The sequence below is a fragment of the Urocitellus parryii genome, chromosome 5, assembly GCF_045843805.1.
Source record: "Urocitellus parryii isolate mUroPar1 chromosome 5, mUroPar1.hap1, whole genome shotgun sequence".
NCBI lineage: Eukaryota > Metazoa > Chordata > Mammalia > Rodentia > Sciuridae > Urocitellus > Urocitellus parryii.
Window position 1 is genome coordinate 576,611 of NC_135535.1, and position 27,632 is coordinate 604,242.

General features: G+C 61.6%; 1 protein-coding gene across 9 annotated transcripts; it reads left to right on the forward strand.

Annotated features, from left to right (window-relative positions):
* Positions 1-296: 296 nt before the first annotated feature.
* On the forward strand, positions 297-27,206 carry Plxnb2 (plexin B2). Of its 9 annotated transcripts, none has more exons than XM_077798261.1 (39): positions 297-417; positions 10,702-10,762; positions 11,035-11,085; positions 12,498-12,592; positions 13,553-14,641; positions 14,873-15,055; positions 15,140-15,268; positions 15,820-15,920; positions 16,041-16,167; positions 16,349-16,502; positions 17,250-17,364; positions 17,637-17,745; positions 17,824-17,925; positions 18,184-18,276; positions 18,627-18,708; positions 18,781-18,941; positions 19,030-19,178; positions 19,313-19,421; positions 19,598-19,734; positions 19,896-20,066; positions 20,442-20,571; positions 20,681-20,908; positions 20,995-21,171; positions 21,270-21,409; positions 21,510-21,610; positions 21,698-21,927; positions 22,019-22,200; positions 22,477-22,543; positions 22,654-22,800; positions 23,282-23,438; positions 23,558-23,658; positions 23,749-23,833; positions 23,947-24,101; positions 24,182-24,342; positions 24,449-24,596; positions 25,610-25,674; positions 25,788-25,863; positions 26,305-26,379; positions 26,468-27,206. In XM_077798261.1, the coding sequence occupies exons 5-39, from the start codon at positions 13,565-13,567 to the stop codon at positions 26,570-26,572; spliced, it is 5,529 nt and encodes a 1,842-aa protein (XP_077654387.1). In that variant the 5' UTR covers positions 297-417; positions 10,702-10,762; positions 11,035-11,085; positions 12,498-12,592; positions 13,553-13,564; the 3' UTR covers positions 26,573-27,206. The 9 variants fall into 9 exon arrangements, with proteins under 9 accessions (XP_077654387.1, XP_077654384.1, XP_077654385.1 ...); XM_077798258.1 differs by having other exon boundaries at positions 10,702-10,750; XM_077798259.1 differs by lacking the exon at positions 12,498-12,592.
* The last annotated feature ends 426 nt before the right edge of the window (positions 27,207-27,632 follow it).

Sequence of the window (27,632 nt, forward strand, 5' to 3'; positions counted from 1 at the left end):
GGGAGAAGGTGCCCTGGCCCAGGAGACTCTAAGGGAGCCAGTAGTCCTGGGACAGCGGCAGGGCAGGCAGGGTGCTGCCCGGCGCAAACCCCACGCAAACTGGTCCTGCGCGAGTAGCCGCTGGGCCCGGAGGCTGGGGGCGCACGGGGGAGAGCCGGCCAGCAGCGCCCCGCCCTCCTCTCCTCTCCCCTCCCCTCCCCTCCCCTCCCCTCCCACCAACCGCCCCGTCCCTCCCCCACCCCTCCCCCTCTCCCGGTCCTCCCTCTCTTCTCCCCGGCGGGGGCGGGGCCCGCGGCTCCCGCGCGCTCCGGCCCCTCCTCGGCCACACAAAGGCCCGTCTCCATGGCAGCCGCGCGGTCCGGAGCGCTGCGCAGAGCGCGGCCCGGGCGCCATCGAGCCTCGTCGGCGGACGTGCAGGTACCGCGCTTGGGGACAGGGCCTGTGTGGGGAGTAGCACTGGGGCCGGGGCTTCGCGTCAGCGCTGCCCTGCTGTGGCCGGCCGCGCCCGGGCTCGGGGATCCGAGGCACTGCCGCTCAGAGGAGGGCGCCGCGGGCCTGCGCCGCGGCCGGTCGGGCCGGGGCCGGCTGCCCCGCCCCACGCGCCTCGGGGCTGCGGACGAGGCCTGCGGCGACGGGCGTTGGGAGACTGGCCTGGCCGGGCGGGGGCTCCGCAGTCACTGGAGCCGCGTCTGACCCGATCTAGTTTCCCACCCTCGCTCTCTGCCCAGGCCCCCACTCAGTCGCCGAGATCCTGGCACCGCAGGCCGGCAGATCGTGTCTGCAGTGCGAAACCTCCGCCGCCCCAGCCCCCGCGAAACCTGCGCAGACACCTGGCTCTGCGGGCTTTCCTCGGGAGCTGGACCCACGGGCAGGCCTCTGCAAGGCCTCCAGCCCCTAGGGACAAGGTTCCAGGGTGGAGGGGACCCGTGGCGGAGGAACCAACATCCAGCACTTCGCGAGGCCCCACGCCTCCTAGTAGGGTCTCCTCCGCCCCTCCTGGCGTGGTGTTTGGGTGGACACCAGGGACCCAAGAAGTCTTAGAACTTGGGGAGGGTGTTCAGCACTCAGGCCTTGCCCCACTGTTGGCCCTTCTCCTGAAGGGGACCCTTATGGATGGGCCGTCCCCCCCTCCTTCGTGGTCAGGCTGTTTGGCAAATTTGGGGGGTCCTGTGTCCTCTCTCTGGGGTCTCTGAGCTCAAGAGCCCTGGAGCTTCCTGCCACGTCACTTGGCTCCTCTTCCAGCTCCTGGGAGAAGGAAGGAAGGGTTCTGTCTGTCTGTGGCCACCATGGTAGTGGCAGGACTGGGGACTGAGGATGAGGCTAGGCCCCAAAGCTGATGGAACTTATGGGGCAGGGGATTCTCTGGGCTCTCAACTTGCCCTGGGGAAGTCTCTTGACTTCCAACTTCAGCCCAGCCGGTGTGCTGAGGGCTTTAAAGCTGAGCCTCTTCAGAAATTCCCCACACACACAAACACACACAACCTACTGTAGGAGTGGCAGATTGGGACTGCCCAGAGATGGGGGCTCTCAGCTGACCGCACCCCCAGATAGTACCCTGGCACCTAGGGAGAACCAACTGGAAAGGCAGACTGTGGTGAGAGGAGTCCTCCTTCCCTGGTCCAGAGGAGAAGATTCCCAGGGAGGTGGGGGTCAGCTCTAGCAAGTTGCACAGAAATTACTAGACCAGACTGAGGAACAAGCAGGTGGGCTGGCAGTTCTGAGCCACCCCCGACCTCTCCAACCCCACCACAAGGTTAGGGAGGCCTGATGTCTGGCCAGGGGCTCCTAGCCCCAAGAGCAGAGGGAAGTCACTGAGAAAAACAGGGTTTGGAATGTGAGTCCCCCCTCCCCCGCCGGCCGCCTGCCAAGAAGGAATTATTTTGGATTATCCAGCCATGTCCAGCCACTCAAAGTGGGAGGCAGCCGTGAGAGAGGGATCCACTTCCGGGCCGTGGGTTGAGAGCCCCAAGAGGGAGGGACTGGCAAGTCCAGGCAGCTCCACCACCTCCTGAGGAGGCTGCTCAGACCTGTCAGGGAGGGGATGTGTCACCTTTGAGTTTGAGAAGGCCCCAAGGTCAACCCTAGCCTGCTCTGCAGTGGGCTCAGGCCCCCTGAGGGAGGCCCTGGGGGAGGAGGCATTCTGGGCACAGCTGGGGGACCTCCTTCGTCCCATAACCCACACACCCCTCCGACAGGTCCAAGGGCCCCAGCAGGAGTGTTGATCAGGCTGGTAGGCAAATCCCTGGGGTCTCCTGCCAGCCGAACCTCACATCCTCCCCCCATCATTGAGGGGCAGCCCAGCCCTCACCCAGCACCTCACCCCCACCAGGAGAATGTGGTGCTCCTCAGGATATCTCACAGGTGGGAGACAGGCCAGAGATGGTCCCTGAGGAGCCATCTGGGATGCTGCTGGGGTGGCTGCCTGGGACTGGAGGCTGTGTGCCCAGCAGCCACGCTGGGGAGACAGAGTGGGCACTGAGGCCCAAGGCAGGAAGCCCAGAGGCTTGGCCTTGGCCCAGGCAAGTGGAGCAGAAGAGACTGAATTGGAAGGCACTGGGTGGGCTGGCAGCCTGGGGAGGGGTCCATATGGCACGCACCCCGTCACCACCAGGACATCAGCCATTCTGGGAACATTACCATGCCTCATCCTCTACCTGGTACCCACAAACTGAGGGTTAGTGCTGATGGCCCTCTGAATGCTGGGCATGGACAGGGGACACAGGAGGAAAGAGCTTCCAGCACCCTCCCTTGACATCACCCCTCCTCTGAGATAGGCAAGACCACGTGGCCTGGAGGGCTGTCTTCCTGTGCCACTCCCCAGTCCCTCCTGCTGCAGCCTGCCTCCTGCCTTACCATGCAGGTGTGGGGAGTAGTCTTCCCTGTTGAAGGTTTCCTGTGCCCAGTCTGCCTGGAGGAATGAACTGGTCAGGAGGGCTCAGTCCACCTGTGGAAGGGCCCAGGTGGCCCCCCAGCCTGACCTCCTTTCCTTGAGGTAGATTCAGGTTCTTGGAGTAAAGTAGGTGATTGGATGGGGTGGAGGCTCTCGGAGAGTAAGGGCTGTTTACGTTAAGGGTGGGGCTGCCTCTGGGATAGGGCTGGGCTCTGACTAATTATGGGCTGGGAAGGGCAGGGCAGTGCCTGTGATTGAGTTGGGGGCCACAGGTGGGTGGGCAGCTTGGAGGCAGCAACTCCTAGCTTACTTAGCCTTTCCAAGTCACATAGTTCCTCTGCCTTCTTCCCCTTTGGGATTTTATACCCTGTGACTCAGGCTCATACTTCCTATGCCTTGGGGTGGGGTGGGTTCCACAAAGAACCCTATATTGACATGGGTTCCCCAAGCGACAGTCGGGGCCCCAGGCCAATCCCTGGCAGAGAAGCCTGCCTGGCCCTTCTGCTTTGTCTGGGTGAGAGCATTTGAAGGGCCAGCCTAGGCCTTGCCTGTCCAACCCCCAACACTATCACCCACTCTGGGAAGTCTTTGTGACTCTGCTCTGCGGTGGGATTCAGGTCCCAGGTGGAGTCTGTGTGGCCAGGAATGGTGTAGCAGGCTGCTTACAGGATACTACAGGCCTGCAGTGCCCTTGATGAAGAGGTGTCACTGGGGAGGTCCCGCACTGGTCCAGACCTGGAGCTGGGGGTTTGTTTCCTGTCCTTTGTGGTTCTCTGGTCCTGCCTCTGCTGCCTAGCCCCCTTCACACACACACACACACACCCAGGCCCTCCTATGGCTGGTAGCCTCCCTGGGGGGCATCCCATGGGCTAGACCTAGGAGGGGCTCACCCTGGCCTGGGTTCAGGGCTCCTGGGGCAGGGCTGGGCTGAGTGCCCACATCCTCTCCTCCTCAGCCTCTGAGATCCCTGGGGTTCTGAAACCCTGGTAGTTCCCCATTTTAGTGCCAGCTGAGACCTGGCTCAGGGCCTTGAGCAGAGAAAGGCAGGCTCTGTGGTGTAGCCGTGGTTCTAACCCAAGTTCTACCATCGCATCTGGGTCCCAAGTGCCTGGCCCCTCTGGTAGAGCTGACCAGCAGTCCTCATGTAGGACCAGCTCAGATCTCTGTGCCTGAGGCTGCCCCAGCTGGGCATTCTCCTCAGCAAGAGGAAGGAGGAGGAAAAAGCCTTGTCTGCCTTTCAGGGGCATCTGCTCCCTGGCGGGAATGGCTCCAGCCAGCTGGCCCTGTGCAGGGTGGGGTCTCTCTTACCAGGTAGTTTTCTGTTCTGCCTCTGGCCCCTGAGCCCTCATGCCACCTGTGTGGGGCTGTATGGGCCTACCTGTCTCATTGGTGCCAGTTGTGGGGACATATCTGGGGGATAGGCAACTGTAAAGGCTTCTCAGCCCCGGCAGGGTGCTGCAACTCAGGCAGCAGGTAAGAGGGTGTGCTGTTCTGCACATGTTCTCCTGGGCCCTTCCCAGGACCTAAGCTGGGGTCTGAGGACAATCCAGCCCACCAGTGTGAATCTGCCTTGGAGGAATGGAGAGCTTGCAGTGTGTGTTACAGAGGGCACAGCTTGACAGGAAGTTGGGGCTTGGAAATAACCTGAGCCTTGCAGGGACCTAGACTGGAAGGGAGGTTCCAGAACCAATAGGAGGCCTAGTGTTTTCAGAGCTAGGGCCTGCTCTGGAGGAGAGTGAGGGTCCAGGACACATTGAGCCCAGCTGTGTGTTCTTTGCCTGGAAGATAGCAACTGCCCTGGGGCAAGGAGAGAAGAGGAACCCTGGTTGGGCCTGCCTCCTGCCCAGTGACCTCACCCACTTGACACTGGGGCCATTTCTTCTGTCAATCAAGCAAGTGGGAGAAGCTATTTTAAGTTGAGCTGGGCAAGCTGGCAGAGATACAGTGCCGGTGGTAGGAGGGGCTCCAGCCTGACCCACCCCTCCCTTGTAGCCTCAGAGATAATCCTCCAGAGGGGCTTCCCTACCTCCACCTTGGCAACAGGCCTGATTTTGAGGACCACCCTGAGTATCCTTAGGATCCAGAAGAGGATGTCAGGATGGGAGACCCAGGTGGCCCCTTGTCCAGTAGTGTCTCCTGTGGAACTCCTTGCCTCCCTGGGTTCAACATCTAGACCTGAGGTCCATGGCCCCTAGCCAGACCCTCCTGTGTCCAAGCCCCTTGCTGAACTGAGCAGGGGGCCCTGCCCTCCAAGAGAGAAATGGGGGCTCCTCCCTGGGTGTGTGGCAGGGAGGCCAGGCTCCCACTCTGAGCTGGGCATCTCTCCCCTGGGAAGTCCCAGTTCTGTTCTCACTGGTTCAGCCCCAGGCTGGATTCCAGTCCTGCCCAGCACTCCTAGTAGCACCCTGTGCCTGCCAGCCCCCTAGCCCAGGCTGGACAGGAGACTCATCAGGTAGCCCATTCCCTTGGCTGACATGGCCTGCCCACCTTTCCCACACCGCCCCTCCCTGGAGGCCAGCTCCTACCTGTCCACCTCTGAGAGCCTCACAGCCCTGGACTGACTGTGCTGGGACCTGGGGAGATCCCAAGTACTGGGTGTGGGTGTCTCCCTCCAGCTTCTTTTCCTGGGGACAAATCTGGGTACTGATGCAAGACCCCTTTTGGCAAGGTGCTTCCATCAGCCACAGACATGTGTGCCTGCACATGTGTGGTCACATGTGAGTGGTAGCTGGCACCCAGGTTTGGCGAGGTGCCCCAAGCTAATTGTAGGGTTCTGCTGTGATGGGGAGGCGGGGCTGGGGTGACCGCCGAGGCGCTGTGCTGACAGGCTGACAGGGAGATTACAGGCCTTGCTGGTTCCTCCCGTTCACTGGGGCCCTCACCCGTCCGCCCCCATATTTCCCCACCTCCTGCTCACCATGTCCCTGGAGGGGGGCTCTAGGCAGAGCTGGTTCTGGGCCAGCTGCATCCTGCATGAGCTTATCCAGCCAGGACCTAATCTCTCACCACCCACCGCTGGGGGTGAGCCTGGGAAAGGGGAGATGAGGTGGGGGCACACAAGAGGGGTAGGAAGACAAACAGCCAGCAGCTCAGGGTCCTCTGGGTCCCAAAAGAGCCCTTCTTTTGTGGCCAGACTGCTATCTGCACTCTTGATTTGCTGAACCAGCTAGCCAGCTTTTTGCTGGCTTGAGTGACAGGACCCATTGTGTCCTCTGAGCTGGCTGAGTTTGGGGTCCTCTGGGAGCACCACAAGTCGATGAAGGGTGATATGCTGTGGGGAGCTAAGTTTGAAGGTCTGCGGTGTGGTAGGGACAGAAGTGGGGAGAAAGGTGTGGTAGCTGGAGCACAAAAAGTGGCTGTTAGCGGGAAGGAAGTGGTTCTGCAGGCCTGGTATATAGGGGCAAGGGGCCACCTTTTGCTCCCAGGGCCTGAGAGGACCTGCGCTTCTGGTGGAGCAGGTGGGTTGTGGCCCAGGGGGAGGAAGGGAGGCTGAGGAGGCCACCCACCATTGTTTCAGAAGTGGTGGGCGTGGGGAGCTCAATGGCTGGTAGCTTGAAGACCATGTCTAAGGACCCCCACAGTGTTCAGAGGCTGCAGTTTGGCATGGAAAGGGGACTAGGGCAGGCATCTTGGTTTTTCCAGGTGAACCTTGGGCACTAAGGACCAGGGGCTTGATGCAAGACCGTGGGCACTAGATGACCTTAGGCCTCAGACAGAGATTGAGGTGGCCTGGATGCATCCCAGGGTAGGGAGCATGGGAAGTGGACAAGCTGGAACTCAGGCTGACTCACCCCGAAGGAAAGCCTTTTGAGGAAGCCAGGTGTGCCTTTTCTAGCTGGACATATAGCCCAGACTTGTGGAGGTAGGTGGAAGCGAGAACCAATAGCCTGGTCTGGTGGGAAAGAGGTAGGCACCCTCCACCTGGGAGGGGACCTTGCCCTGAGTCCTGTGGGAGGCTCTGGTCGCTGACGCAAGACTCAGGCTAGGACGTCAGTCTGTCCCTGGAGCCCCACCCTGCTCCTAGGTCAGGTTGCCCGGAAGAGTTCGGTCTTCACCTGGGGAGACTGTCACACGACGCCAGCCCCAGGTTCGGGGTCCTACAGGAGGCTGCTGGGAGGGGTGTCCTGCGTGGTTGGCTGACAGCTGAGTTGGGGAAGGAGCCCAGGGATCAACCCTGGGCAGGGGCGGAGCCACCAGCAGTGGGCGGAACCGTCCACTGCGAGGGGGCCCCTTCTCAGGCCGGGGCGGACTTGGGTAGGTACTAGCCGGTTCTGCGCTCAGCTGTGCCTGACGCCAGGTAAGCGCCCCATGGGACGTCTAGCAGGGCCACGTAACCGTTTCCATCGCTGTCGTGTCTATGGCTCCGTGGGGTCCCCGGGCCTGATGAAGCTCACGCTGAGAGCAGGGGTCCACGTGTGTTCCCAGGTGGGCCCTGAGGAGCGGGGAAACACCCGGAGGGCGCGGGCGGGGGATCCGGAGCGCCCGTAGGAGCCGTCGCCGCCCGCCGCGCGTCCTCGCCCGCCCGGCGGGGCCACCTCTGCGTGGTTCCCCGGTAACCTGCCGCGTTCCTCGGAGAGTCTGGCGGCGCCGGCGGCGCCGGGGGAGCGGTCCTGCCACCTGGGGCCGTCTGGGACGGGCCGCACTCTGACCGGGTCGCCGGTGGGTGGGGCTGGGCGCGCGGTCACCGGCCGGCCTCGTGGGTGTCCTGTGCCTTCCCAGGGGCCGGTCCGAGGGCCGCGGCGCTGCGTCCGGCTGATCCTCCGGGACCAGCTGCCGGGCTCCTCGCAGACCCCGCCGCCGGCCCCTCCCTCGGGCTTGTTTTGAAAACAGCGGAGGCTCGGATTTGGCGGCTCCGCGGCCTGTTTTGTTTCTTCTGATTTGTTTAACGCTCCCGGCTAATTGCAGATTTGCGTTGTCGTCGCAGAAGCGGAGTCACGCCTCCCGGCAGCCAGCTGCCGGCGGGGGAGGGGAGGGAGGCGGCGCGGCCGGACCTGCCTCCGGTTAGAGCCCCCCATCCGGTCCCCTAGCGGTCCCCCAGCGCCTGGCCTGAGGTCACTGATCCACCAACCTCTGGTCCACCACAGGGCTTAAGGCCCTCCCCCACCGGGCTTAAGGCCGCTGGGGGGTGGTACCTGTCTCCACCTGGGTCTGAGCCTGGACTGCGGGAGGAGTCTGCCCTTTGTGCACTTAGGCCTGTGTCTGAGCCTCTGTCGGTCTCCGACCTTGCCTGGCTTCCCTTCCTGAACCCACAGCCTGCTGGTTTGGCCAAGAGGGGCCCTCCTCCTGCTGGGCTTGACAGCTTCGCACTGATTTTATTTTAGTGTTAAGAAATTGCTCAATCTGACAGGGGTACTGTTGTGCGTGCCTGTCACCCCAACTAATGGGGAAGCGCAGGCAGGAGGATCACAAGTTCCAGAACAGCCCGGGCAGCTCTGCCAGATCCCATTTCACAATAAAAAAATAAGGGTGTGTGGAGGGGTACAGGCTCAGAGGTAGAGCACCCCTGGGTATAAATCCCAGTACTGGGGGGCGGGGGTGCTCAATTTAAGTTTGTTTGAAGATGCTAACATCAGGGATAGGGCTGTGTAGCTCAGTGGCAGAGCGCTGGCTCAGCATATGTGAGGCACTGGTTTGATCCTCAGCACCACATAAAAATAAACAAAATAAAGGTATTGTGCCCATTTACAACTAAGAAGAAAAAAAAAGATGCTGACATGGAAAGATCCCCCCCCACACTCTACCCCACTCTAGAGCCCCGTGGGTAGGCTGAGTCCTGGAACCTGGGGTACTCAAACTAGCCCTGCCCGCAGGACTGGGGAGGGGGCAGGACAGATCACCCCAGCCCTGGGGTACTCACACTAGCCCTGCCCAGCAGGACTGGGTAGGGGGCAGGACAGAGCACCCCAGCCCTGGGGTACTCACACTAGCCCTGCCCAGCAGGACTGGGGAGGGGGCAGGACAGAGCACCCCAGCCCTGGGGTACTCAAACTAGCCCTGCCCAGCAGGACTGGGGAGGGGGCAGGACAGATCACCCCAGCCCTGGAGTACTCACACTAGCCCTGCCCAGCAGGACTGGGGAGGGGGCAGGACAGAGCACCCCAGCCCTGGGGTACTCACACTAGCCCTGCCCAGCAGGACTGGGGAGGGGGCAGGACAGAGCACCCCAGCCCTGGGGTACTCACACTAGCCCTGCCCGCAGGACTGGGGAGGGGGCAGGACAGATCACCCCAGCCCTGGGGTACTCACACTAGCCCTGCCCAGCAGGACTGGGGAGGGGGCAGGACAGATCACCCCAGCCCTGGGGTACTCACACTAGCCCTGCCCAGCAGGACTGGGGAGGGGGCAGGACAGAGCACCCCAGCCCTGGGGCCTCTCTGAAGGAGACGGCTCTTCTTCAGGTCCCTCTTGCTCTCCTTCCCCTGGGGTTAGGGGTGGATAGAGCTAGCCTGTGTGTGGGGCCTGGAGGACAGAGAGGGACCTGGGAAGAAAGCCATGGCGTCCCAGGTACGCAGTCAGGGGCTCTAGCTGGTCCCGCACAGCCAGGGCTTCAGAGAGGCCAAGGTGCTCTGGGGGCTGGAGTAGGGGATCCGAGTGCTGTCATTCCCCTTTGCTTTACACCCACCCATAGGGCCCCCCAGTGAAGACCGTAGAGGATGGCCCATCTGGGAGGGCATCTCAGGGTTCTGAAGGATGGGTAGGAGTTTTGCAGCCCTTGGAGGTGGAAGCTGTTATTAGCCCCAGCAAACACCTGGGGACACTAAGGCCCAGAGCAGCTTTGTAAGTAGTCCACATAATCCAGCTGGAAAATGGTCGAGCTGTGTGGGACCCCATGTCCTGGCTGCAGAGCTGGCCCTTGGGGTGGGACCGCAGCCTCCTGGGCGAGGCCCTGGAGCTGGGGCTCTGGCCTGCTGGCCTGGCCTGGGAGCACCTAGGAAAGTGTTCATCTGGGCTATGGGCAGGACATCCTGAGAGAAGGTGCAGTCTGGTGCTTGGGGCAGGGTGGCAGGGGGGAGTTGCAAGCCTGAGTCTGGCTGTCCAGGGCCCCAGAGGGCTCAGTGCCCTAGAGGGCTGAAGGGATCCTGAATTCATTGCCTAGGGAGACTGCTGTGTGGTGGGCCTGCCTGGTCAGTGTGTTCCTTGGGTCAGACCCTTCTGAGAGTATTCCCTCGGGAGAGGCCAGCCTCCCTTGACCTTATCTGTAACAGACCCCTGTAGAGAGCTTGAGGTCTGCCGTCAGGGGAAGCTTGGGGGCAGGGGGAGGCTGAGGAATCACCTTGGGTGATTATCAGGTGTCTCTCTTTTTATTTAGACAAGTCATGTTTAAATATGGTCTTATTTTTTCTTTTCCAAAAAATGACAAAGTTACTTGCTGTCCTAGCCCCCTCCTCCCTTACCCCAAGATTTCCCACTGTTTTCAAGTTGGATAAGGGCTTCTAAATCTTCCCAGCACTTCACACTGGTGAAGACAGGTGGGTGGAACTCTGTTCCACAGCCTTCCCTCCAGGACAGGTCTGGGCTCTGCTGGGTCAGCACAGACCACCACCTTCATTTGCCACGCAGTTTTCCAGGGTGCCTCTGGTCTCTGGTGGGATATGGGGTTACTGGTTTTTCCCTACAGCAAGCCAGCCATACTGCGAGGTGTTGTGCTAGGCCTCCCGACAGTAAGTAGCTATACATCCAGACTGAGAGGAAACAATAGCCGGTGTTTCCGAGGGGCTACAGTGTGACATCTCAGGGACTTTTCATGAATGAATTCATTTAGACCTTATAAACTCCTGGGGTAGCTCACTGTTACTGTCTCCATTTCACAGATGGGGAGATGAGGCACAGAGAAGTAACTTGCCCAAGATTACACAGCTAGTAAGTAGAAATGTGAGTTCATGGATATGCATGTTTTTCAGAAAATAGATGTTGGAATCAAAGTAATAATACATACCTAGTTTAAAAAGGCTGACTGCCCCTGCCTGTGAGCAGAGAAAAGGGCACAGCCAAGCCAGGTTCTGGAAAGACCAAGTGAATGTAGAGGTGTCTGAGGGAGGGGTGGTGCCAGGATGAGGTCCTGTCTCTTCCTCCCCCCGCCCTAGGGAGCAGAGATGGGTTGGGGTGAGCCAGCCTCCCAGTGTGACTCTCTCCTTTCCTCCTAGAGTCTCGATGCCTGCCTGGAGTGGAGACTGATCTGGAGCCCCTGAGCCTCGGTGAGTGGGTGGCTGGGGCTGTGCAGACTGGCTAGAGTGCTGGGACCCAGCCCTGCAGGTGTCCTGATGCTGTCTGGGCACATCTCTCTAGCCCTCCCCACAGCCTGTCCTGGTTGGGTAGATCAATGGTCGGACCTAGAGACAGGAGCTTAGAGGGCAGGGGTGCAGTGTTTAGGCTCAGTTGATCCTGGGAGAGAGTGCTTCCCTGAGTTCCCCAGGTCTTGCTCATGTCTTGCCCAGGGGGACTGGGCACCGGGTTCTGGGAACAGAGGCCTGAAAGTTTGGGCTGGGAGTGGGGTGCCTGCCCAGACACTTCCCAGCCTGCAGTAGCCTGGAATTTAAGTGGCTTCTTGGAAGTGCACCTCTGAACTTCAGTTGGGAAGAAGGCTGGTGCCGCTGGGGAAATCCCCACCAGCCCTGTAAGTGGGGGTCCCAGACTGAGTTCAAAACAGGAAGCGTCCGCTGCCGCCCCCTCATTCCAGGAACCAGCAGCAGGAAGCCAGCCAGCTGTGCCTGGCGCCGCCTGTGGCCTCAGCTCTGTAGTGGTCAGGTGGGCGCCCTTTGCTCCTGGGCCGGCGGGACAGGTCGCCTGAGGTCTTGTTTGTCCAGGAAGTAGAAGAGCTGGGGAGTGTGATCCCAGCCCCTCCTACCACCCTATAAGGCCTGAGGTTTGAGCTGTGCTCCGCCCACTGTCTCCAGGGGTGCTGGGGCAGATCCTGGCCTCCAGGCAGTATGCCAGGCAGCCACAGGGTATCAGGGCTGGGGCTACAGCATCAGGATCTACTGGGCTTCATTGGGCCCCCCAGGTATGCCAGCCCAGGTTGGTGTTAACTAGAGGGCAAGAGCCACCTCTATTGCCCTGGGCTCTTGTGAGTCAGCAGGTCAGGGAGGGACCCCTCCACCAGTGCCCAGAGTGCTGGCAGAGTGGGGCCAGGGCAGGAACTTTCCTGACCCTTGGCGGCCCCCACTGAGTCAGCTCCAGGTTGAAGCCCTCACTTTGCACTGACAGGGTCTAGGCTGCATCCCTGTGGGGTGGCTCACTGTGCCTCCCCCCAGCATTCCATTCATTCCAGGCTGGGCTGCCTCTGGCCTGGCCCCAGCCCGGGAGCAGGAGCAGCCAGCACTTGAGCCTCTGGCCCCTGGCCCCTGGGGTTGAGGAGTACTGCCCAGCGCTGTGCGCCTTTCCTGGCACAGCGAGGTGCTGGCTGGCCATGGAGGCCTGGGGTTGTGGCAGTCCTCTCCTGCTTTTCCCTCTCTCTCTGGACCAGCAGCCAGGCCAGAGAGGCCCCTAGACCCGGGCCCTGCCTGCATTGGAACCCTTTTCCTGCCCTGGGGTCCTGACTAAGCGGCACCTTTTCCACCCTGACCACTCCCATCTTGGTGACGCCTGGGTCCCCCTGCTCCCTCCACAGCTGCTGTGGAGCACCCTCACCTGTCCTCTGCCATCTCCAAGCAGCCTGGCCGGCCCACCTCTGGATGTCCTCCAGGGAATCTTCAGTGGCTGCTGGTGATCCCCATTTCTCGAGGCCTCTGGGCTTATATAGATGTTTGGGGACCCTGGGTGCAGGGTCAGGGTTCTGTGAGAGACAGGAGCTGCCTGGCCAGGAGACCTCTTCTGGGATGGGAAGCTGGCCAAGGTCAGCTCTCTCTCCCCCACCCCCCTGTGATCCTGGGGTGGGGGGACTCTGTCAGTAGGGGGTTGCTTCTTCTTCATTTGGTTACTTTCTCAGGAGGTTTGAGAAGGCTTATGGCCAATTGGAACAGAGAGATGCAGAATGGAAACAGAAGGGTTATGGCCTGGGCTGCCTGTGGCCTGGCCCTAACCCTGGAGACCTGAGCAAAGGCTTGATAGAAGAGAGGAAGGGTCTGTGGGAACAAACCACCGCATTCCAGTCCGCCCAGTTGCACCCGGGGCCTCCAGGCCATGACCAGATCAGACACCTTCCTGCTCTCCTGAGGACCGACACCGGCTGTGGTGCCTAGGGGCGGGTGTGCAATGGTCAGAGGCAGATCAGTAACTTTCCTGGGTGGCCCCAGGGAGGTGGGCCAGGCTGGGTCAGAAGGCCTGGTGGGCGCGTGGGGCAGCTGAACAGGCACAGCAGCCCAGTTCACTTTTAGCTGCTTCATGTGGAGAGCGGGGTGTGGTCCACCTGCTCACGTGTCAGGGTCTGTCAGTCAGCCTGGGGCCCATGCCCTGTGACCATCTGTAGTTTCCTGGGGTAGAGGCATGTGTGTGAATGTTCCGGGGGGCATGGCTTTGGGGACCAGCCTGCAGGATGCTGAGTGCTGGGAGGTGGAGGCCAGGACCCGACTCCTGTGTGCAGTGGCCAGGCCTTAGCCCCACTTGTAGATTAGACTATGGCAGAGTTTCCTGAGAAGGCTGGGAAATGATTTCCTTCAGCTTCTTTGGGGGCAGGAAGGAGGGGGAAGGATCCGAGGCTTCTCTGACCCTTCTCTCTCCCCACAGGGACCCTGGGAGATGGCACTGCCACTGTGGGCCCTGACCTTCCTGGGGCTGGTGGGCCCGAGTGTGGGCCTGCGGCCCCGCAAGCTGAACGTCTTCTGCAGCGAGATGGAGCTGAACCACCTGGTGGTGGACGAGGCCTCAGGTGTGGTATACGTGGGGGCAGTGAACATGCTCTTCCAGCTGAGTGCAGACCTGCACCTCCAGCAGCAGGCCGTCACAGGCCCCGCCCTGGACAACAAGAAGTGCACACCGCCCATCGAGGCCAGCCAGTGCCACGAGGCAGTGCCCACTGACAATGCCAACCAGCTGCTGCTGCTGGACCTGCCCGGGAAGCGCCTGGTGGAGTGCGGCAGCCTCTTCAAGGGCATCTGTGCCCTGCGTGCCCTAAGCAACATCTCCATGCTTCTCTTCTACGAGGACGGCAGCGGCGAGAAGTCCTTTGTGGCCAGCAACGACGAGAGTGTGGCCACTGTGGGACTGGTCAGCTCTACAGGCCCTGATGGGGAACGGGTGCTGTTTGTGGGCAAAGGCAACGGGCCGCACGACAATGGCATCATCGTGAGCACCCGCCTACTGGACCGGGCCGAGGGCAGGGAAGCCTTCGAAGCTTACTCAGACCACACCACCTTCAAGGCTGGCTACCTGTCCACCAACACACAGCAGTTCGTGGCGGCCTTTGAGGACGGCCCATATGTCTTCTTTGTCTTCAACCAGCAGGACAAGCACCCAGCCCGAAACCGAACACTCCTGGCACGCATGTGCAAAGATGACCCCTCCTACTACTCCTACGTGGAGATGGACCTGCAGTGCAGGGACCCCAGCGACCCCCAGGGCCCTGCCTTCGGGGCCTGCCTGGCAGCCTCTGTAGCCACACCAGGTGCCACCGGCAGGGTCCTCTACGCTGTCTTCAGTAGGGACGGCCGGAGCAGTGGGGGGCTTGGGGCGGGCCTCTGCCTATTCCCGCTGGAGAAAGTCCATGTCAAGATGGAGGCCAGCCGCAACGCCTGCTACACGGGCGCCCGGGAGGCGAGCCGGGACACCTTCTACAAGCCCTTCCACGGCGACATCCAGTGTGGGGGCCACTTGCAGGTGCGTTTCTTTGGTATCTTCAGGGATTTCCACATCCCCTCCTGCTTGGAAGCGGTGTGAGTGCATTGTAGCTGGGGTTCGGGTCGGCATGACGCGGTGTGTCCGTGTAGCACCCTGGTGCCACATGTGCAGTGAGCCTAGGACACAGGCGGAAGGTTAGCTTGGATCTCCAGTGGAGAATGTCCTTAGGGGCAGGAGGGCCGACGCCTGCTGATGACACTCTGTCTGCAGGGCGCCAGCAAGAGCTTCCCGTGTGGTTCAGAGCACCTGCCGTATCCCCTGGGCAGCCGTGATGGACTCACGGCCACGGCTGTGCTGCAGCGTGGAGGCCTCAATCTGACAGCTGTGACGGTGACCGCTGAGAATGGCCATACTGTTGCTTTCCTGGGCACTTCTGACGGCCGGATCCTCAAGGTGAGGCCCTGGGCCCAGCAAGGAAGGTTCTGTCAGGCTGTCTGTGGGCAAGGGCCTGACCCTCACGGCTGCCCTCGTGCCCAGGTGTACCTGGCCCCTGATGGCACCTCAGAGGAGTACAGCTCCATCCTCGTGGAGATCAACAAGAGGATCAAGCAGGACCTGGTGCTGTCTGGAGATCTGTCCAGTCTATATGCCATGACCCAGGACAAGGTCAGCCTAGGGGCAGCCCCAGGAGGCTGTGGGGCCCAGGCCACTGTGACAGGCCTAGGGTGCCTCTGCTTGGGTTCTTGGACACAGGGCAGCCGGGTTGTGTCCCAGACAGTGCTGCAGCCCAAGACACCATTAATCCAATCCCTGTCACTGTGGCCGTCTGTCCTGCGCCTCAACTGCAACTCCTCTCTGGTCCTTCCCCACCCCATCTTAGCAGAGGGGACCTGGTTCAGTGTCTGAGGTTTGGAGGGAGACAAGGAGCCCCTTAAGCCAGCCCTGGGAGTTCCCCAGATGCTCAGGTGCCCCCCAGAGGGAGGAGGTTCAGAGGACCTGAGCTTAGGGAAGCAGTGTAGCCAAGACCTGTCCCATCTGGATCCTGGACCACAGGGCCACCAGCCAGGGTCATCTGGAGCCTAGTCTGCAACTGCTCCTAACACCTACAACCTGGGTTCGAGCTGGGCTTTCCAGGCCCAGAGGTGAAGGTGGGGACAGGTTGGTAGTCCCAGGAGCCCAGGGGCTGAGCCGTGTCCCCATGGCCCTGCCACCCCTAGGTTTTCCGGCTCCCAGTACAGGAGTGTCTGAGCTACCCAACCTGCGCACAGTGCCGTGACTCCCAGGACCCCTACTGTGGCTGGTGTGTTGTCGAGGGACGGTGAGCACCTTGGCCTTGCCCTGGAGGGCTGTGAGCTGGGGACAGCCCTGTCCTGGCCAGGACAAGAGCTACATGGGGGCCCGAGGGTACTAGGGCTGAAGCCACCCCTTGTCCTCACAGATGCACCAGAAGGGCTGAATGCCCGCGGGCTGAGGAGACCAACCACTGGCTGTGGAGCCGGAACAAGTCCTGTGTAACCGTCACTGATGCCCAGCCTCAGAACATGAGCCGCCGGGCGCAGGGGGAGGTGCGTGGCAGAGGACGGGCCGAGAACTGTGGAACAGTCAGGGGATCCTTTGGGGCTGGGTAGGGCGAGAGCCTGTGTACCCAGAGCAGACCCAGGCCCCACCTGGGAGCTGCCAGAGGATGGGCAGGCAGAACCCAGTGCTGGGGGGTGAGGGCCCTGGTGTGAGCTACTGTCCCTTCAGGTGCAGCTGACCGTCAGCCCTCTCCCAGCCCTGACCGAGAAGGATGAAGTGCTGTGTCTCTTTGGTGAATCACCACCACACCCTGCCCGTGTGGAGGGCAACGCCGTCATCTGCAACTCCCCAAGCAGCATCCCCAGCACACCAACTGGTCAGGGTGAGGCCCCGCCACAGCTCCTGGGAGCAGATCTCCTCCCCTGTGCATGCTGTGCTCTGGTCCACTCACTTCCATCATTGAGCTCACGGGAGCCCGTGCTGGGCAGGCTTCCTGGGTGCAAGTCCAGAGCCTGGGGTAGGATGGTGCTGGGAGGTGGGGTGCAGACGGCCCTGCCTGAGGGCTGGCAGGACAGCCCCTGAGCAGGTGGCCCCAGGTACCCTTGCTGTCTGCAGTGGGCCCCACCCTAAGCAGGAGCACGCCAGCCTGGTTTCTCCCCAGAGCAAGAGGAGCCAGGAAGGCTCCCCTTACCAGTAGCACCTGGGCCAGGTTCCAGGCACCCAGGTCTCTGCAGATGACCCTGTCCACTCCCAGCCCGGGACAGCCTGAGATAGGCAGTTCTGTCCCAAAAGGCAAGGGAACTCATCAGTAGGCCAGGCAGGACACTGTGCCCCTGTCCTTTGAGTTTGGGGGGCAGTGACGTGGGTAGGGACCTGGCAGACCCCTCCCGCCCAGACTCCCAGGAGCCACTGCCCTCCGCGAGAGGGGGCAGCCAGGCCCAGGGGAGAAATTCGAGCTCCGGCCTGGGAGCTGACCTGACTGAGGTCTGACGGCAGGTGGAAGGCCTAGCTATGCCCTGTGTTCCTGGCTCTGACAGGGGAGACCCGACTCCAGGTCCTTCCCATCTCCTGCCCCTAGCCCCTCCAGTCTGTGGCCTCCCCTGACACGGTCCCCCCCTGCTGTCTACAGACCATGTGGCTGTGAGCATCCAGCTCCTCTTCAGACGAGACGATGTCTTCCTCACCTCCCACCAGTACCCCTTCTACGACTGCCGAGAGGCCATGAGGCTCGTGGAGAACCTGCCGTGAGTCTGCTGCCCCGAGAGCACCGCCCCAGACCTGGACGCCTCTCATGGCCTTCTGTGGCCCGTAGAGCGCCGCCCCCAGACCTGGACGCCTCTCATGGCCTTCTGTGGCCCGTAGAGCGCCGCCCCCAGACCTGGACGCCTCTCATGGCCTTCTGTGGCCCGTAGAGCGCCGCCCCCAGACCTGGACGCCTCTCATGGCCTTCTGTGGCCCGTAGAGCGCCTCCCCCAGACCTGGACTCCTCTCACGGCCTTCCTGCCCCTCTCCGCAGGTGCATTTCCTGCGCCAGCAACCGCTGGACCTGCCAGTGGGACCTAAGGTACCACGAGTGTCGGGAGGCCTCGCCCAACCCTGAGGAGGGCATCATTCGCGCCCACATGGTGAGGGCCCTGGGGCTGTGGGGGCCTGGCTGCTTGGCTGTGGCTGGGCAGCACCTGACCAGCATTATTCTCTTGTAGGAGGACAACTGCCCACAGTTCCTGAACCCCAGCCCTCTGGTCATCCCTATGAACCACGAGACAGATGTGATTTTCCAGGGCCAGAATCTGGACACAGTCAAGGTGGGGAGACCTGGGCCAGGCAGGTGGGGCGTCGGGGGGCTTGCGTCCCCCCTGGAGCTAGGGCTCCTGGTAATCACAGGGGTGTTCAGAGGCTTCTGCCCACATGGGTGGGACCTGAGTCGTCTCGGGGCCCCGTGGGTCCTGTTGGGAGAGGATTGATCACCAACCCCAGGAGCACTGAGGCTTGGGGGCTCCCAGGAGGAAGGCCAGGGCAGATGGGCTGGCTGGTCCAGAGCATCCTGACTGGACTCTCTGCAGGGGTCCTCCCTGTATGTGGGCAGCGACCTGCTCAAGTTCGAGGAGCCAGTGACTGTGCAGGAGCCGGGGACCTTCTTCTTTCGGACCCCAAAGGTATGGTTCCAGAACAGGTAGGCCCGGCGCCCTGAGGGGAGGGTCCCTGGGAGGCCTTCCGTCCAGGATGGTGAGGGGAGGGGCCTGGACCTGGCCAGGGGCTGGCCACCCCACCCTGTAGCATGTGTCCACCTCCTTGCCACCAGAGGACACATCCCTTTGCCCTCCCGGGTACACCCAGCACACTGTGTGTGTGTGCGTGCATGTGTGTGCGTGCGCGCGTGTGCACTCTGTGTCTGAGGTCCTCCTACTTCTGGCCTCAGCAGTGAGGGGACCATGTGGCTATGGTGTGATCACCCTGGTGACCCATGGGGCCAGAAAGTGCAGTGTCTTCCCATGTGTCCCCTCAGCTATCCCACGATGCCAATGAGACTCTGTCCCTACACCTGTACGTCAAGTCCTACGGCAAGAACATTGACAGCAAGCTCCAAGGTGAGTGGGGCCAGGCGAGGGTGGGAGTGGGCAGTCAGGTGGTCCAGCTGACCACTGCACTTTCCTCCACAGTGACCCTCTACAACTGCTCCTTTGGCCGCAGTGACTGCAGCCTGTGCCTGGCTGCTGACCCTGCCTACAGGTGCGTGTGGTGCCGTGGGCAGAGCCGGTGTGTGTACGGGGCTCTGTGCAGCAATGCCACGTCTGAGTGCCCGCCACCAGTAATCACTAGGGTGAGTTTTGTTCCAGCCTGGCCTGGGCCCTGTCCTCACATCCCCAGCCTGCCAGAGCCACCAGGTCACTGTGCTCTGCCAATTTCAGATCCAGCCTGAGACCGGTCCCCTGGGTGGGGGCATCCGCGTCACCGTCCTCGGGTCCAATTTGGGCATCAAAGCAGATGATGTCAAGAGGATCACTGTGGCTGGACAGAACTGTGCCTTTGAGCCAGAACGTTATTCTGTGTCCACCCGGTAAGTGGGTGGCCCTCAGACTGGAGCCCCGGGACCCGTGGCTGGGCAGGGGGAGACCTGAGGACCGTGAGGGACCCAGAGCAGGTGGGACGCACTCACAGGTGTGTAGGAGCCCGTGGGTTCTGTTCCGCCAGGATCGTGTGCGTGACCGAGGCGGCAGAGATGTCCTCCACCGGGGGCATCGAGGTGGATGTCAACGGGAAGCTTGGCCACTCACCACCCAGTGTCCAATTTACCTACCAAGTAAGCACCTGGGCCTCTGAGTGCTGGACTCCATTTACTAGCTGGGAAGGTTGGGGGCTGCTGAACCCGGGCTCCGTCCTGCAGTCTAGCAACAGTTACTGTGTGGTGGAGGTCCAAGCCTGGGCGCTGCGTCCCCAGGCCCCGGCACTAACCCCACCCGCCTGTCACTCTTTCAGGAGCCCCAGCCCCTGAGTGTGGAACCAAGGCAGGGGCCACAAGCAGGCGGGACCACGCTGACCATCAGTGGCACCCACCTGGACACAGGCTCTAAGGAGGACGTGCGGGTGACCCTCAGTGGCGTCCCTTGTGAAGTGTGGGTGTTGCCACAGCTGCCCAGTCTGGTTGGCCCTGGCCCTGGGGACAGGATAGGGGTATTCCCACCATGACCATGAGTCTGCCCTGGAGTGCGCAGTGGAACCAGCCCAGTGTGCTGACCCAGGGCTGGCTGACGCTGACTGGCACCTCCCACACCAGGACCAAGTTTGGGGTACAGCTGCAGTGCGTCACAGGACCCCAGTCCACTCTGGGAGAGGTGGCCCTGGAGATCTCCTACGGGGGCTCCCGCGTGTCCAGCCCTGGAGTCTCCTTCACCTTCCGGGAGAACCCAGTGCTACGGGCCTTTGAGCCGCTTCGAAGCTTTGTCAGGTGCAGCCCTTCCCCACACTGGCCAGTGCCCCTCCTTTCCCCCACCAGTATAGTGTCCAGCTACCTCCTGGGTGCCCTCTACTGACCTAGCTCAAAGGAATGCGGCAGGGCGGGGCAGGGTGGGGCAGGGCTGGGCAGCAGGAGTCCTGGAAAACCCCACTGCACCCAGATGGGCTTCCTCCTAGGCACGCTCGGGCACGGTGCTCTCCGGCCCCGAGTGCCCCTGCCCTGCCTGTGACACGGCTGCATGCCTCCCCTGATCTGTGCCCATGCCAACCTGTGGTGGGGACACATGGGAGGGGGTGGGGTAGCCTGCAGGGCACCCACCCCGGCTGCCAGGCGCCCCCTGCTGAAGGCACCACTCCCGTCCCCTAGTGGTGGCCGGAGTATCACTGTCACTGGTCAGGGCTTCAGCCTCATCCAGAAGTTTGCCATGGTGGTCATTGCTGAGCCCCTACAGTCCTGGCGGCGTCGGCGGGAGGCTGGACCCCTACAGCCCACGATGGTCAGTCCTGGTGTGGTCAGGGGCTCGTTGCCCGGGTTGACTAATGGGGATGTGCCTGTGAGGGGCAGGTCTGCATCTAGTGGCCTGATGGCCTGGCCCTTTTCTACAGGTCACAGGCACTGAGTATGTGTTCTACAATGACACCAGAGTCGTCTTCTTGTCCCCGGCTGTCCCCGAGGAGCCGGAGGCCTACAACCTCACAGCACTGATACAGATGGATGGGCACCGTGCCCTGCTCAGGACCGAGGCCAGTGCCTTCGAGTATGTGGCAGACCCCACCTTTGAGAACTTCACGGGTGGCGTCAAGAAGCAGGTCAACAAGCTCATCCATGCCCAGGTGACGATGGCACGGCCCTGGGGCCCTGGGGTAGGGTCTGGGTTGAGTGCTCCCTCTGGCCACGCTGACCTCTGCTGCCCTCTCAGGGCACCAACCTGAACAAGGCGATGACGCTGCAGGAGGCCGAGGCTTTTGTGGGTGCTGAGCGCTGCATCATGAAGACCCTCACTGAGACGGACCTGTACTGCGAGCCCCCAGAGGTTCAGCCCCCGCCCAAGCGGCGGCAGAAGCGGGACACCACACACAACCTGCCCGAGTTCATTGTGCGTGAGGCTGGGAGGTCCAGAGGGTGCCTCCCTGGGCTGGTCCAGGGCGACCACGGAGGCCTCGCCTTCCCGCACTGAGCCTGCCTCCCTCACAGGTGAAGTTCGGCTCCCGCGAGTGGGTGCTGGGCCGGGTGGAGTACGACACACGTGTGAGTGATGTGCCACTCAGCCTCATCCTGCCGCTGGTCATTGTGCCCATGGTGGTGGTCATTGCCGTGTCTGTCTACTGCTACTGGTAAGCCCCTGGGCAGACGGTAGCACCCCCATGTTCCACACACAGCCTCCGGAGGAGGTCACAGGCACCTAAGTGGCCGAGGACCCTCTGTGCCCTGCAGGAGGAAGAGCCAGCAGGCTGAGCGGGAGTACGAGAAGATCAAATCCCAGCTGGAGGGTCTGGAGGAGAGTGTGCGGGACCGCTGCAAGAAGGAGTTCACAGGTGCGCTGCCTCTCGGGGTGGGCAGCCGGCGCGCAGGGCCAGGGCTGTGTGGCCAGGCCTGCCTCACGCCACCCTCCTGTCCCCCAGACCTGATGATCGAAATGGAGGACCAGACGAATGACGTGCATGAGGCGGGCATCCCCACGCTGGACTACAAGACCTACACAGACCGCGTCTTCTTCCTGCCCTCCAAGGACGGCGACAAGGACGTCATGATCACGGGCAAGCTGGACATCCCTGAGTCGCGGCGGCCTGTGGTGGAGCAGGCCCTGTACCAGTTCTCCAACCTGCTCAACAGCAAGTCCTTCCTCATCAATGTGAGCAGGATTGGGCCAGGGTGGACGGAGGGCTGGGGGGGACCGGGTGCCAGACAGAGGTGCCAAGTGGGCTCTGACGGCTGCCCCACAGTTCATCCACACCCTGGAGAGCCAGCGTGAGTTCTCCGCCCGTGCCAAGGTCTACTTTGCATCCCTGCTGACGGTGGCCCTGCATGGGAAGCTGGAGTACTACACCGACATCATGCGCACGCTCTTCCTGGAGCTCATGGAGCAGTACGTGGTGGCCAAGAACCCCAAGCTGATGTTGCGCAGGTGTGTGGGTGTGAGCGGGGGGCTGGGCCGTGGAGGGTGGCCCAGGTGACAGACACAGCTAGCCTCAACCCCTTGCTGCCCTGTGTTCATGCTGCTGCTCCTGTCTCAGCCTCAGGTCCGGGCAGTGAGGATGGCGGCTGGGTGGCCTGTGTTGCCCACAGGCCTGTGTTGTTGGGGACTCGGGGCCTGAATGGGGAGGCCAGGCTGGTGTGAGAGTTGGCGGGGCTGGAAAAGCCATCTGGGCCTTGGGGGTGCCAGCATACTCTGCATCCTCAGGTCTGAGACAGTGGTAGAGAGGATGCTGTCCAACTGGATGTCCATCTGCCTGTACCAGTACCTCAAGGTGGGTCCCCAGGAATGGAAGTGGAGTGGAGTGGTGCCATCCCTCTAGGTGCCCAGCAGCCGTGGTCGGTCCCACCCCTCCTGCTCATACAGCCACCTGTCTTACTCCAGGACAGCGCTGGTGAGCCCCTGTATAAGCTCTTCAAGGCCATCAAACATCAGGTGGAAAAGGGGCCAGTGGACGCCGTGCAGAAGAAGGCCAAGTACACCCTCAATGACACCGGGCTGCTCGGGGACGACGTGGAGTATGCGCCCCTGGTGAGCCACCCGGGGCCAGCGGGCTGCGGGGACCCTTGGAGGCTGGGCAAAGGAGTATGGACCCCACCCTGCTGCCAACAGGAGCCTCAAGGGCCAGGGGGGGTCAGGGGTTCCCAGGCCAGTACCAAGACCACAGCCTTCCCTGGGTCTGCATCCATGTGGCACATTGTCTGTGCTGGGCGTGTGCCAGGTGGCCGATGCATGTCATGCTCAGGAGGACTGTGTTTGGTGGCGTGGGCATGTCCTGACCCCAGGCCAGGTGCTTCAGCACCCCAGCCCACAACAGGGCACATGGGATGGTAAGTGGGTGCATGAACTCCTGTGAGGTCGAGTGGCAGGTGAGAGTGGGCCGCCCCTGAGCTAAACCCGGACTGCCTGCAAAGCCAGGGGAAGGGCAAAGCGGAGTCCTCCTAGGTGCCCCAGGCAGAGGTGGTGAGAGGGTCTCATCCCCACCCTCTCTTTATCCTGCGTCCCTCTGCAGACGGTGAGCGTGATTGTGCAGGATGAAGGGGTAGATGCTGTCCCGGTCAAGGTCCTCAACTGCGACACCATCTCTCAGGTCAAGGAGAAGATCATCGACCAGGTGTACCGCACACAGCCCTGCTCCTGCTGGCCCAAGCCAGACAGTGTGGTCCTGGGTGAGCACCATGGGGCCAAGGGCTCAAAGCCCTGGGCTTGCTCTGTGTCCCCAGAAGGGATCTTGCTGGGGGCTTCTGAGTTGGGGGTAGGCAGTCAGCTGGACCATGTCCCCCCACAGAGTGGCGCCCTGGGTCTACAGCCCAGATCTTGTCTGACCTGGACCTGACCTCCCAGCGGGATGGCCGGTGGAAACGCATCAACACCCTGATGCACTACAACGTGAGTTTGGGCCGCGAGCCCAGGCAGTGGGGTGGGCTGGGGTCCCCAGTGCCAGGGACTCGCGGCCCACCCTCAGGACTCTGTCCTCAGGTTCGGGATGGAGCCACCCTCATCCTGTCTAAGGTGGGGGTCTCCCAGCAGCCAGAGGACAGCCAGCAAGACCTACCTGGGGAACGTGAGTGTGTGCCTCCTGCCCACCCCATGTCCCCTGTCCTCCCTGTGTGGCCACCTGGGGAGCTGCTAGGTGCACAGGGGACGGGTCAGTCCTCAGCTCCCCACTCCTTACAGGCCATGCCCTCCTGGAGGAGGAGAACCGGGTGTGGCACCTTGTGCGGCCAACAGACGAGGTGGATGAGGGCAAGTCCAAGCGAGGCAGCATGAAGGAGAAAGAGCGAACCAAGGCCATCACCGAGATCTACCTGACGCGGCTGCTCTCTGTCAAGGTGGGAGGTGGGCAAGTTGCGCATGTGCACATGCACCCTAGCGCTGCCACTCGAGGGTCACGCCGAGCCCCTCCCTCCAGGGAACACTGCAGCAGTTCGTGGACAACTTCTTCCAGAGCGTGCTGGCCCCTGGTCACGCGGTGCCACCGGCCGTCAAGTACTTCTTCGACTTCCTGGACGAGCAGGCAGAGAAGCATGACATCAAGGATGAGGACACCATTCACATCTGGAAGACCAACAGGTGAGGCCGCAGCGGCTCCGCGCCCCGCCCCCCGCGCCCCGCACCCCACGCTCCGCGCCCCCCGCCCGCGCTCTGCAGCCTCTCACTCCCTGTCTCGGTGCCACAGTTTACCGCTGCGGTTCTGGGTGAACATCCTCAAGAACCCGCACTTCATCTTTGACGTGCATGTCCACGAGGTGGTGGACGCCTCCCTGTCGGTCATCGCACAGACCTTCATGGACGCCTGCACGCGCACGGAGCACAAGCTGAGCCGCGTGAGTGCTGCGGGGGGTCGCGTTGGGGAGGAGCTGCCTCAGCTCCCCAGGAAGACCTGCTGGACAGGGTCTGTGCAGGGTGACCTGGGGAACCGTGGTGAGTGACTGAGATGGGAGTGAGTTTGGGAGGTACCAAAAGCAGTCCGGTGTGGATTTGCACATTTTGGGGTCAAAGCTTAGGACAAAGCCAGGAAGAAGGTGGCCAGAACCATGGGGCTGCTCTGAAAAGATCCCTGGGATGTTTTGCTCCCTTCTTGCAGGGACCCTCGCTGTCCTCTTCCTGGGGTCCCCACTCTCCTCTTCCTTGGGATCTCCCCCCCTTCTCTCCCTAGAGGGCCTCCTCTCTCTAGCCCCCCTCCTTTTTTTGTGGTCCTAGGGATTGAACCCAGGGCCTCGTGCATGGGAGGCAAGCTCTCTACCACCTGAGCCATACTCCCCAGCCCGGAGCTCCCGCTCCTTGCATAAGCAGAAATAGTTTTGCTACAAAGTACAAAAATACAGTTTTAGTTATTTATTTTTACCCCCTTTTTTTTGTAGCATTGGGGATGGAACCTTGTGCATGCTAGGCAAGCAGCCTACCACCCAGACCTCTGTGGTTTCGTTTCGTTTTGTTTTTGTACTGGGGACTAAACTCAGGGGTGCTTAACCACTGAGCCACACCCCGACCCTTTAAATTTTTTATTTTGAGACAGGGTCTTGCTAAATTGCCAAGACTAGTTTAAAACTTGTGATCCTCCTGCTTCAGCCTCCCACATTGCTGGGATTACAGATGTAGGCCATCATACCCGGCCCTTTTTGATTTATTTTAAGACAGGGTGTCACTAAGTTGCCTCAGATGGCCTTGAACTTGCAATTTTCTTGCTTCAGCCTCCCAAGTAGCTGGGATTACAGGCATGTGCCACAAAAATGATTTTTTTTTTTTTTTTAATGAAAGCTTCAGGAGTCTGGGGAGGGCTGACACTGTTCCTCTTGGTGGGGATCCTGAGCTGGTATGACAGGGCTTCATCCCATAGGACTCGCCCAGCAACAAGCTGCTGTATGCCAAGGAGATCTCCACCTACAAGAAGATGGTGGAGGAGTGAGTGCTGCCTTGCCCTGGATCCCCTGTGGTCGGGAGGAGGGCGTGGGCTTGCTGTGGGTCCCTGAGAGTCTCCGAGGCCCAGCCTCAGACTCCTACAACCCTCCCTGCAGTTACTACAAGGGGATCCGGCAGATGGTACAAGTCAGTGACCAGGACATGAACACACACTTGGCAGAGATTTCCCGGGTGAGCGGTAACAGGCCTGGCAGAGTGGAGCCTACCCTCCGGCTGCCCCAGGCTGAGCCAGGGGTGAGGTTATGGCAAGAGGGCGGGACTGGGAGGGCTTGCTGGTCAGGCTGCTTGGACCTGGTGTGACTGCCCTGGAGTGGGTAAGCACCGCACCCCTGGGCATTGCTGCTGGTATGTGCGGAGTGAGCCTGCGAAGCCTGCCCCACGCGCTGTGCCTGCCTCGCTGACTGGCTGAGCTCCTCATTGGAGCAGGAGAGGTTGCGCGCGCGCGTGTGTGTGTGTGTGTGTGTGTGTGCACGCATGCACTCACATGCACACACTACCACACAGCCACCACAGCGCAGTCTGACGTTTCATGGGCTGGCCTCCCTGTCTCCCTCTGGGGTGCCACACAGTCTGCCTACCCTGGGGCTCACTAGGTGACACTCTCATCCCCAGGCACACACAGACTCCCTGAACACCCTTGTGGCACTGCACCAGCTCTACCAGTACACACAGAAGTACTATGACGAGGTAGGGTCTGGTCCCTGGGGTGGGACACATGGGACACTCCTCCCTAGACTGTGATCTTCATGCAGCACCCTTCTCCCCACCTGCCCAGATCATCAATGCCCTGGAAGAGGACCCCGCTGCCCAGAAAATGCAGCTGGCCTTCCGCCTGCAGCAAATCGCCGCTGCTCTTGAGAACAAAGTCACCGATCTCTGACCTCAGACCATCAGTGCAGCCGGGGCACAGTGCAAGGTGCCCATGCCTGGTGCTGAGTGGCCCTGTGGCTTGAGGCCCAGCTAGCAGTGGCTGACTCTCCTTCTCCCTAGCAGAGGATGTACCCCGGCACCTGGGGGGGGAGGGTGGCGGGCCCACTCCTGCTATACTGTGTCGACCTCTTGAGCAATACTGCTGGGCGCTCTGGCCAGCACCAACTCCTGCACGCACCAGCATCGGGTGCTCTCCACGGGGAGCAGTTCGCAAACGTGCCTTACCAAGCTGCTTGGCCACTGGGGCAGCGGGGCCCCAGCCTCCCTCCCAGTGCACCAGCAGCCTTCTCAGATGCCCTGGGTTTGGCCTCCGGTGGGATCTGAGTGCCTGCAGTCCCCAGGGCCAGTTCTTGGACTGCGTGTCTGTCTGTCAGCCAGATGGAAGGAGGAGAAAAAGCGGTACAATGCCCCCTGACCTCACCTGGCCTTCCCAACGGGGCACAGGAACTCCAGGTGGACTTGAGGGCCCCTGGGCCCCACCTCAAAGGTCAACTGGACGTCAGACGTCGGGGCTCGGGTGGCCAGAGGGGACTCAGCAGACTGGGGGTCCCGGTCTTGGCCTGTCAGACAGGCTCCCTGCAGGACCACCCACCCCTTTTTGTAAATCTTGTTAATTGTAAATCAAATACAGTTGTCTTTCTCACTCTGCTGGTCTGCTGGGCTCCTCCTGGGACTGCCCTCCTCACTGCTCTCATCCCTGGGCCTGCACTGCTCACGGGTTCTCCCTGTGCACAGGGGCCACCTCGGGCCCCAGGGCTGCTCTGCTGGACACAGGGATGGGAGCAGCCCCGGCACTGTCTGGTCACCTTGCTGTCTGCCTCTGCCTCTTCATCTGGGGCTGGGCTGCCATGAACGGCACAGAGGGTGGACAGTGGGATGTGAGGCTCGTTCTCACCTGTGCTCAAGTGCAGGTGTGATGGAGGCTGGTTAAGTTGTGTGCACACGGCTCCTGTGAGGCCTGGGCTTGTTCCTTCCACACACTGTTACTGAGGTCCACTCTGTGCCTGGCA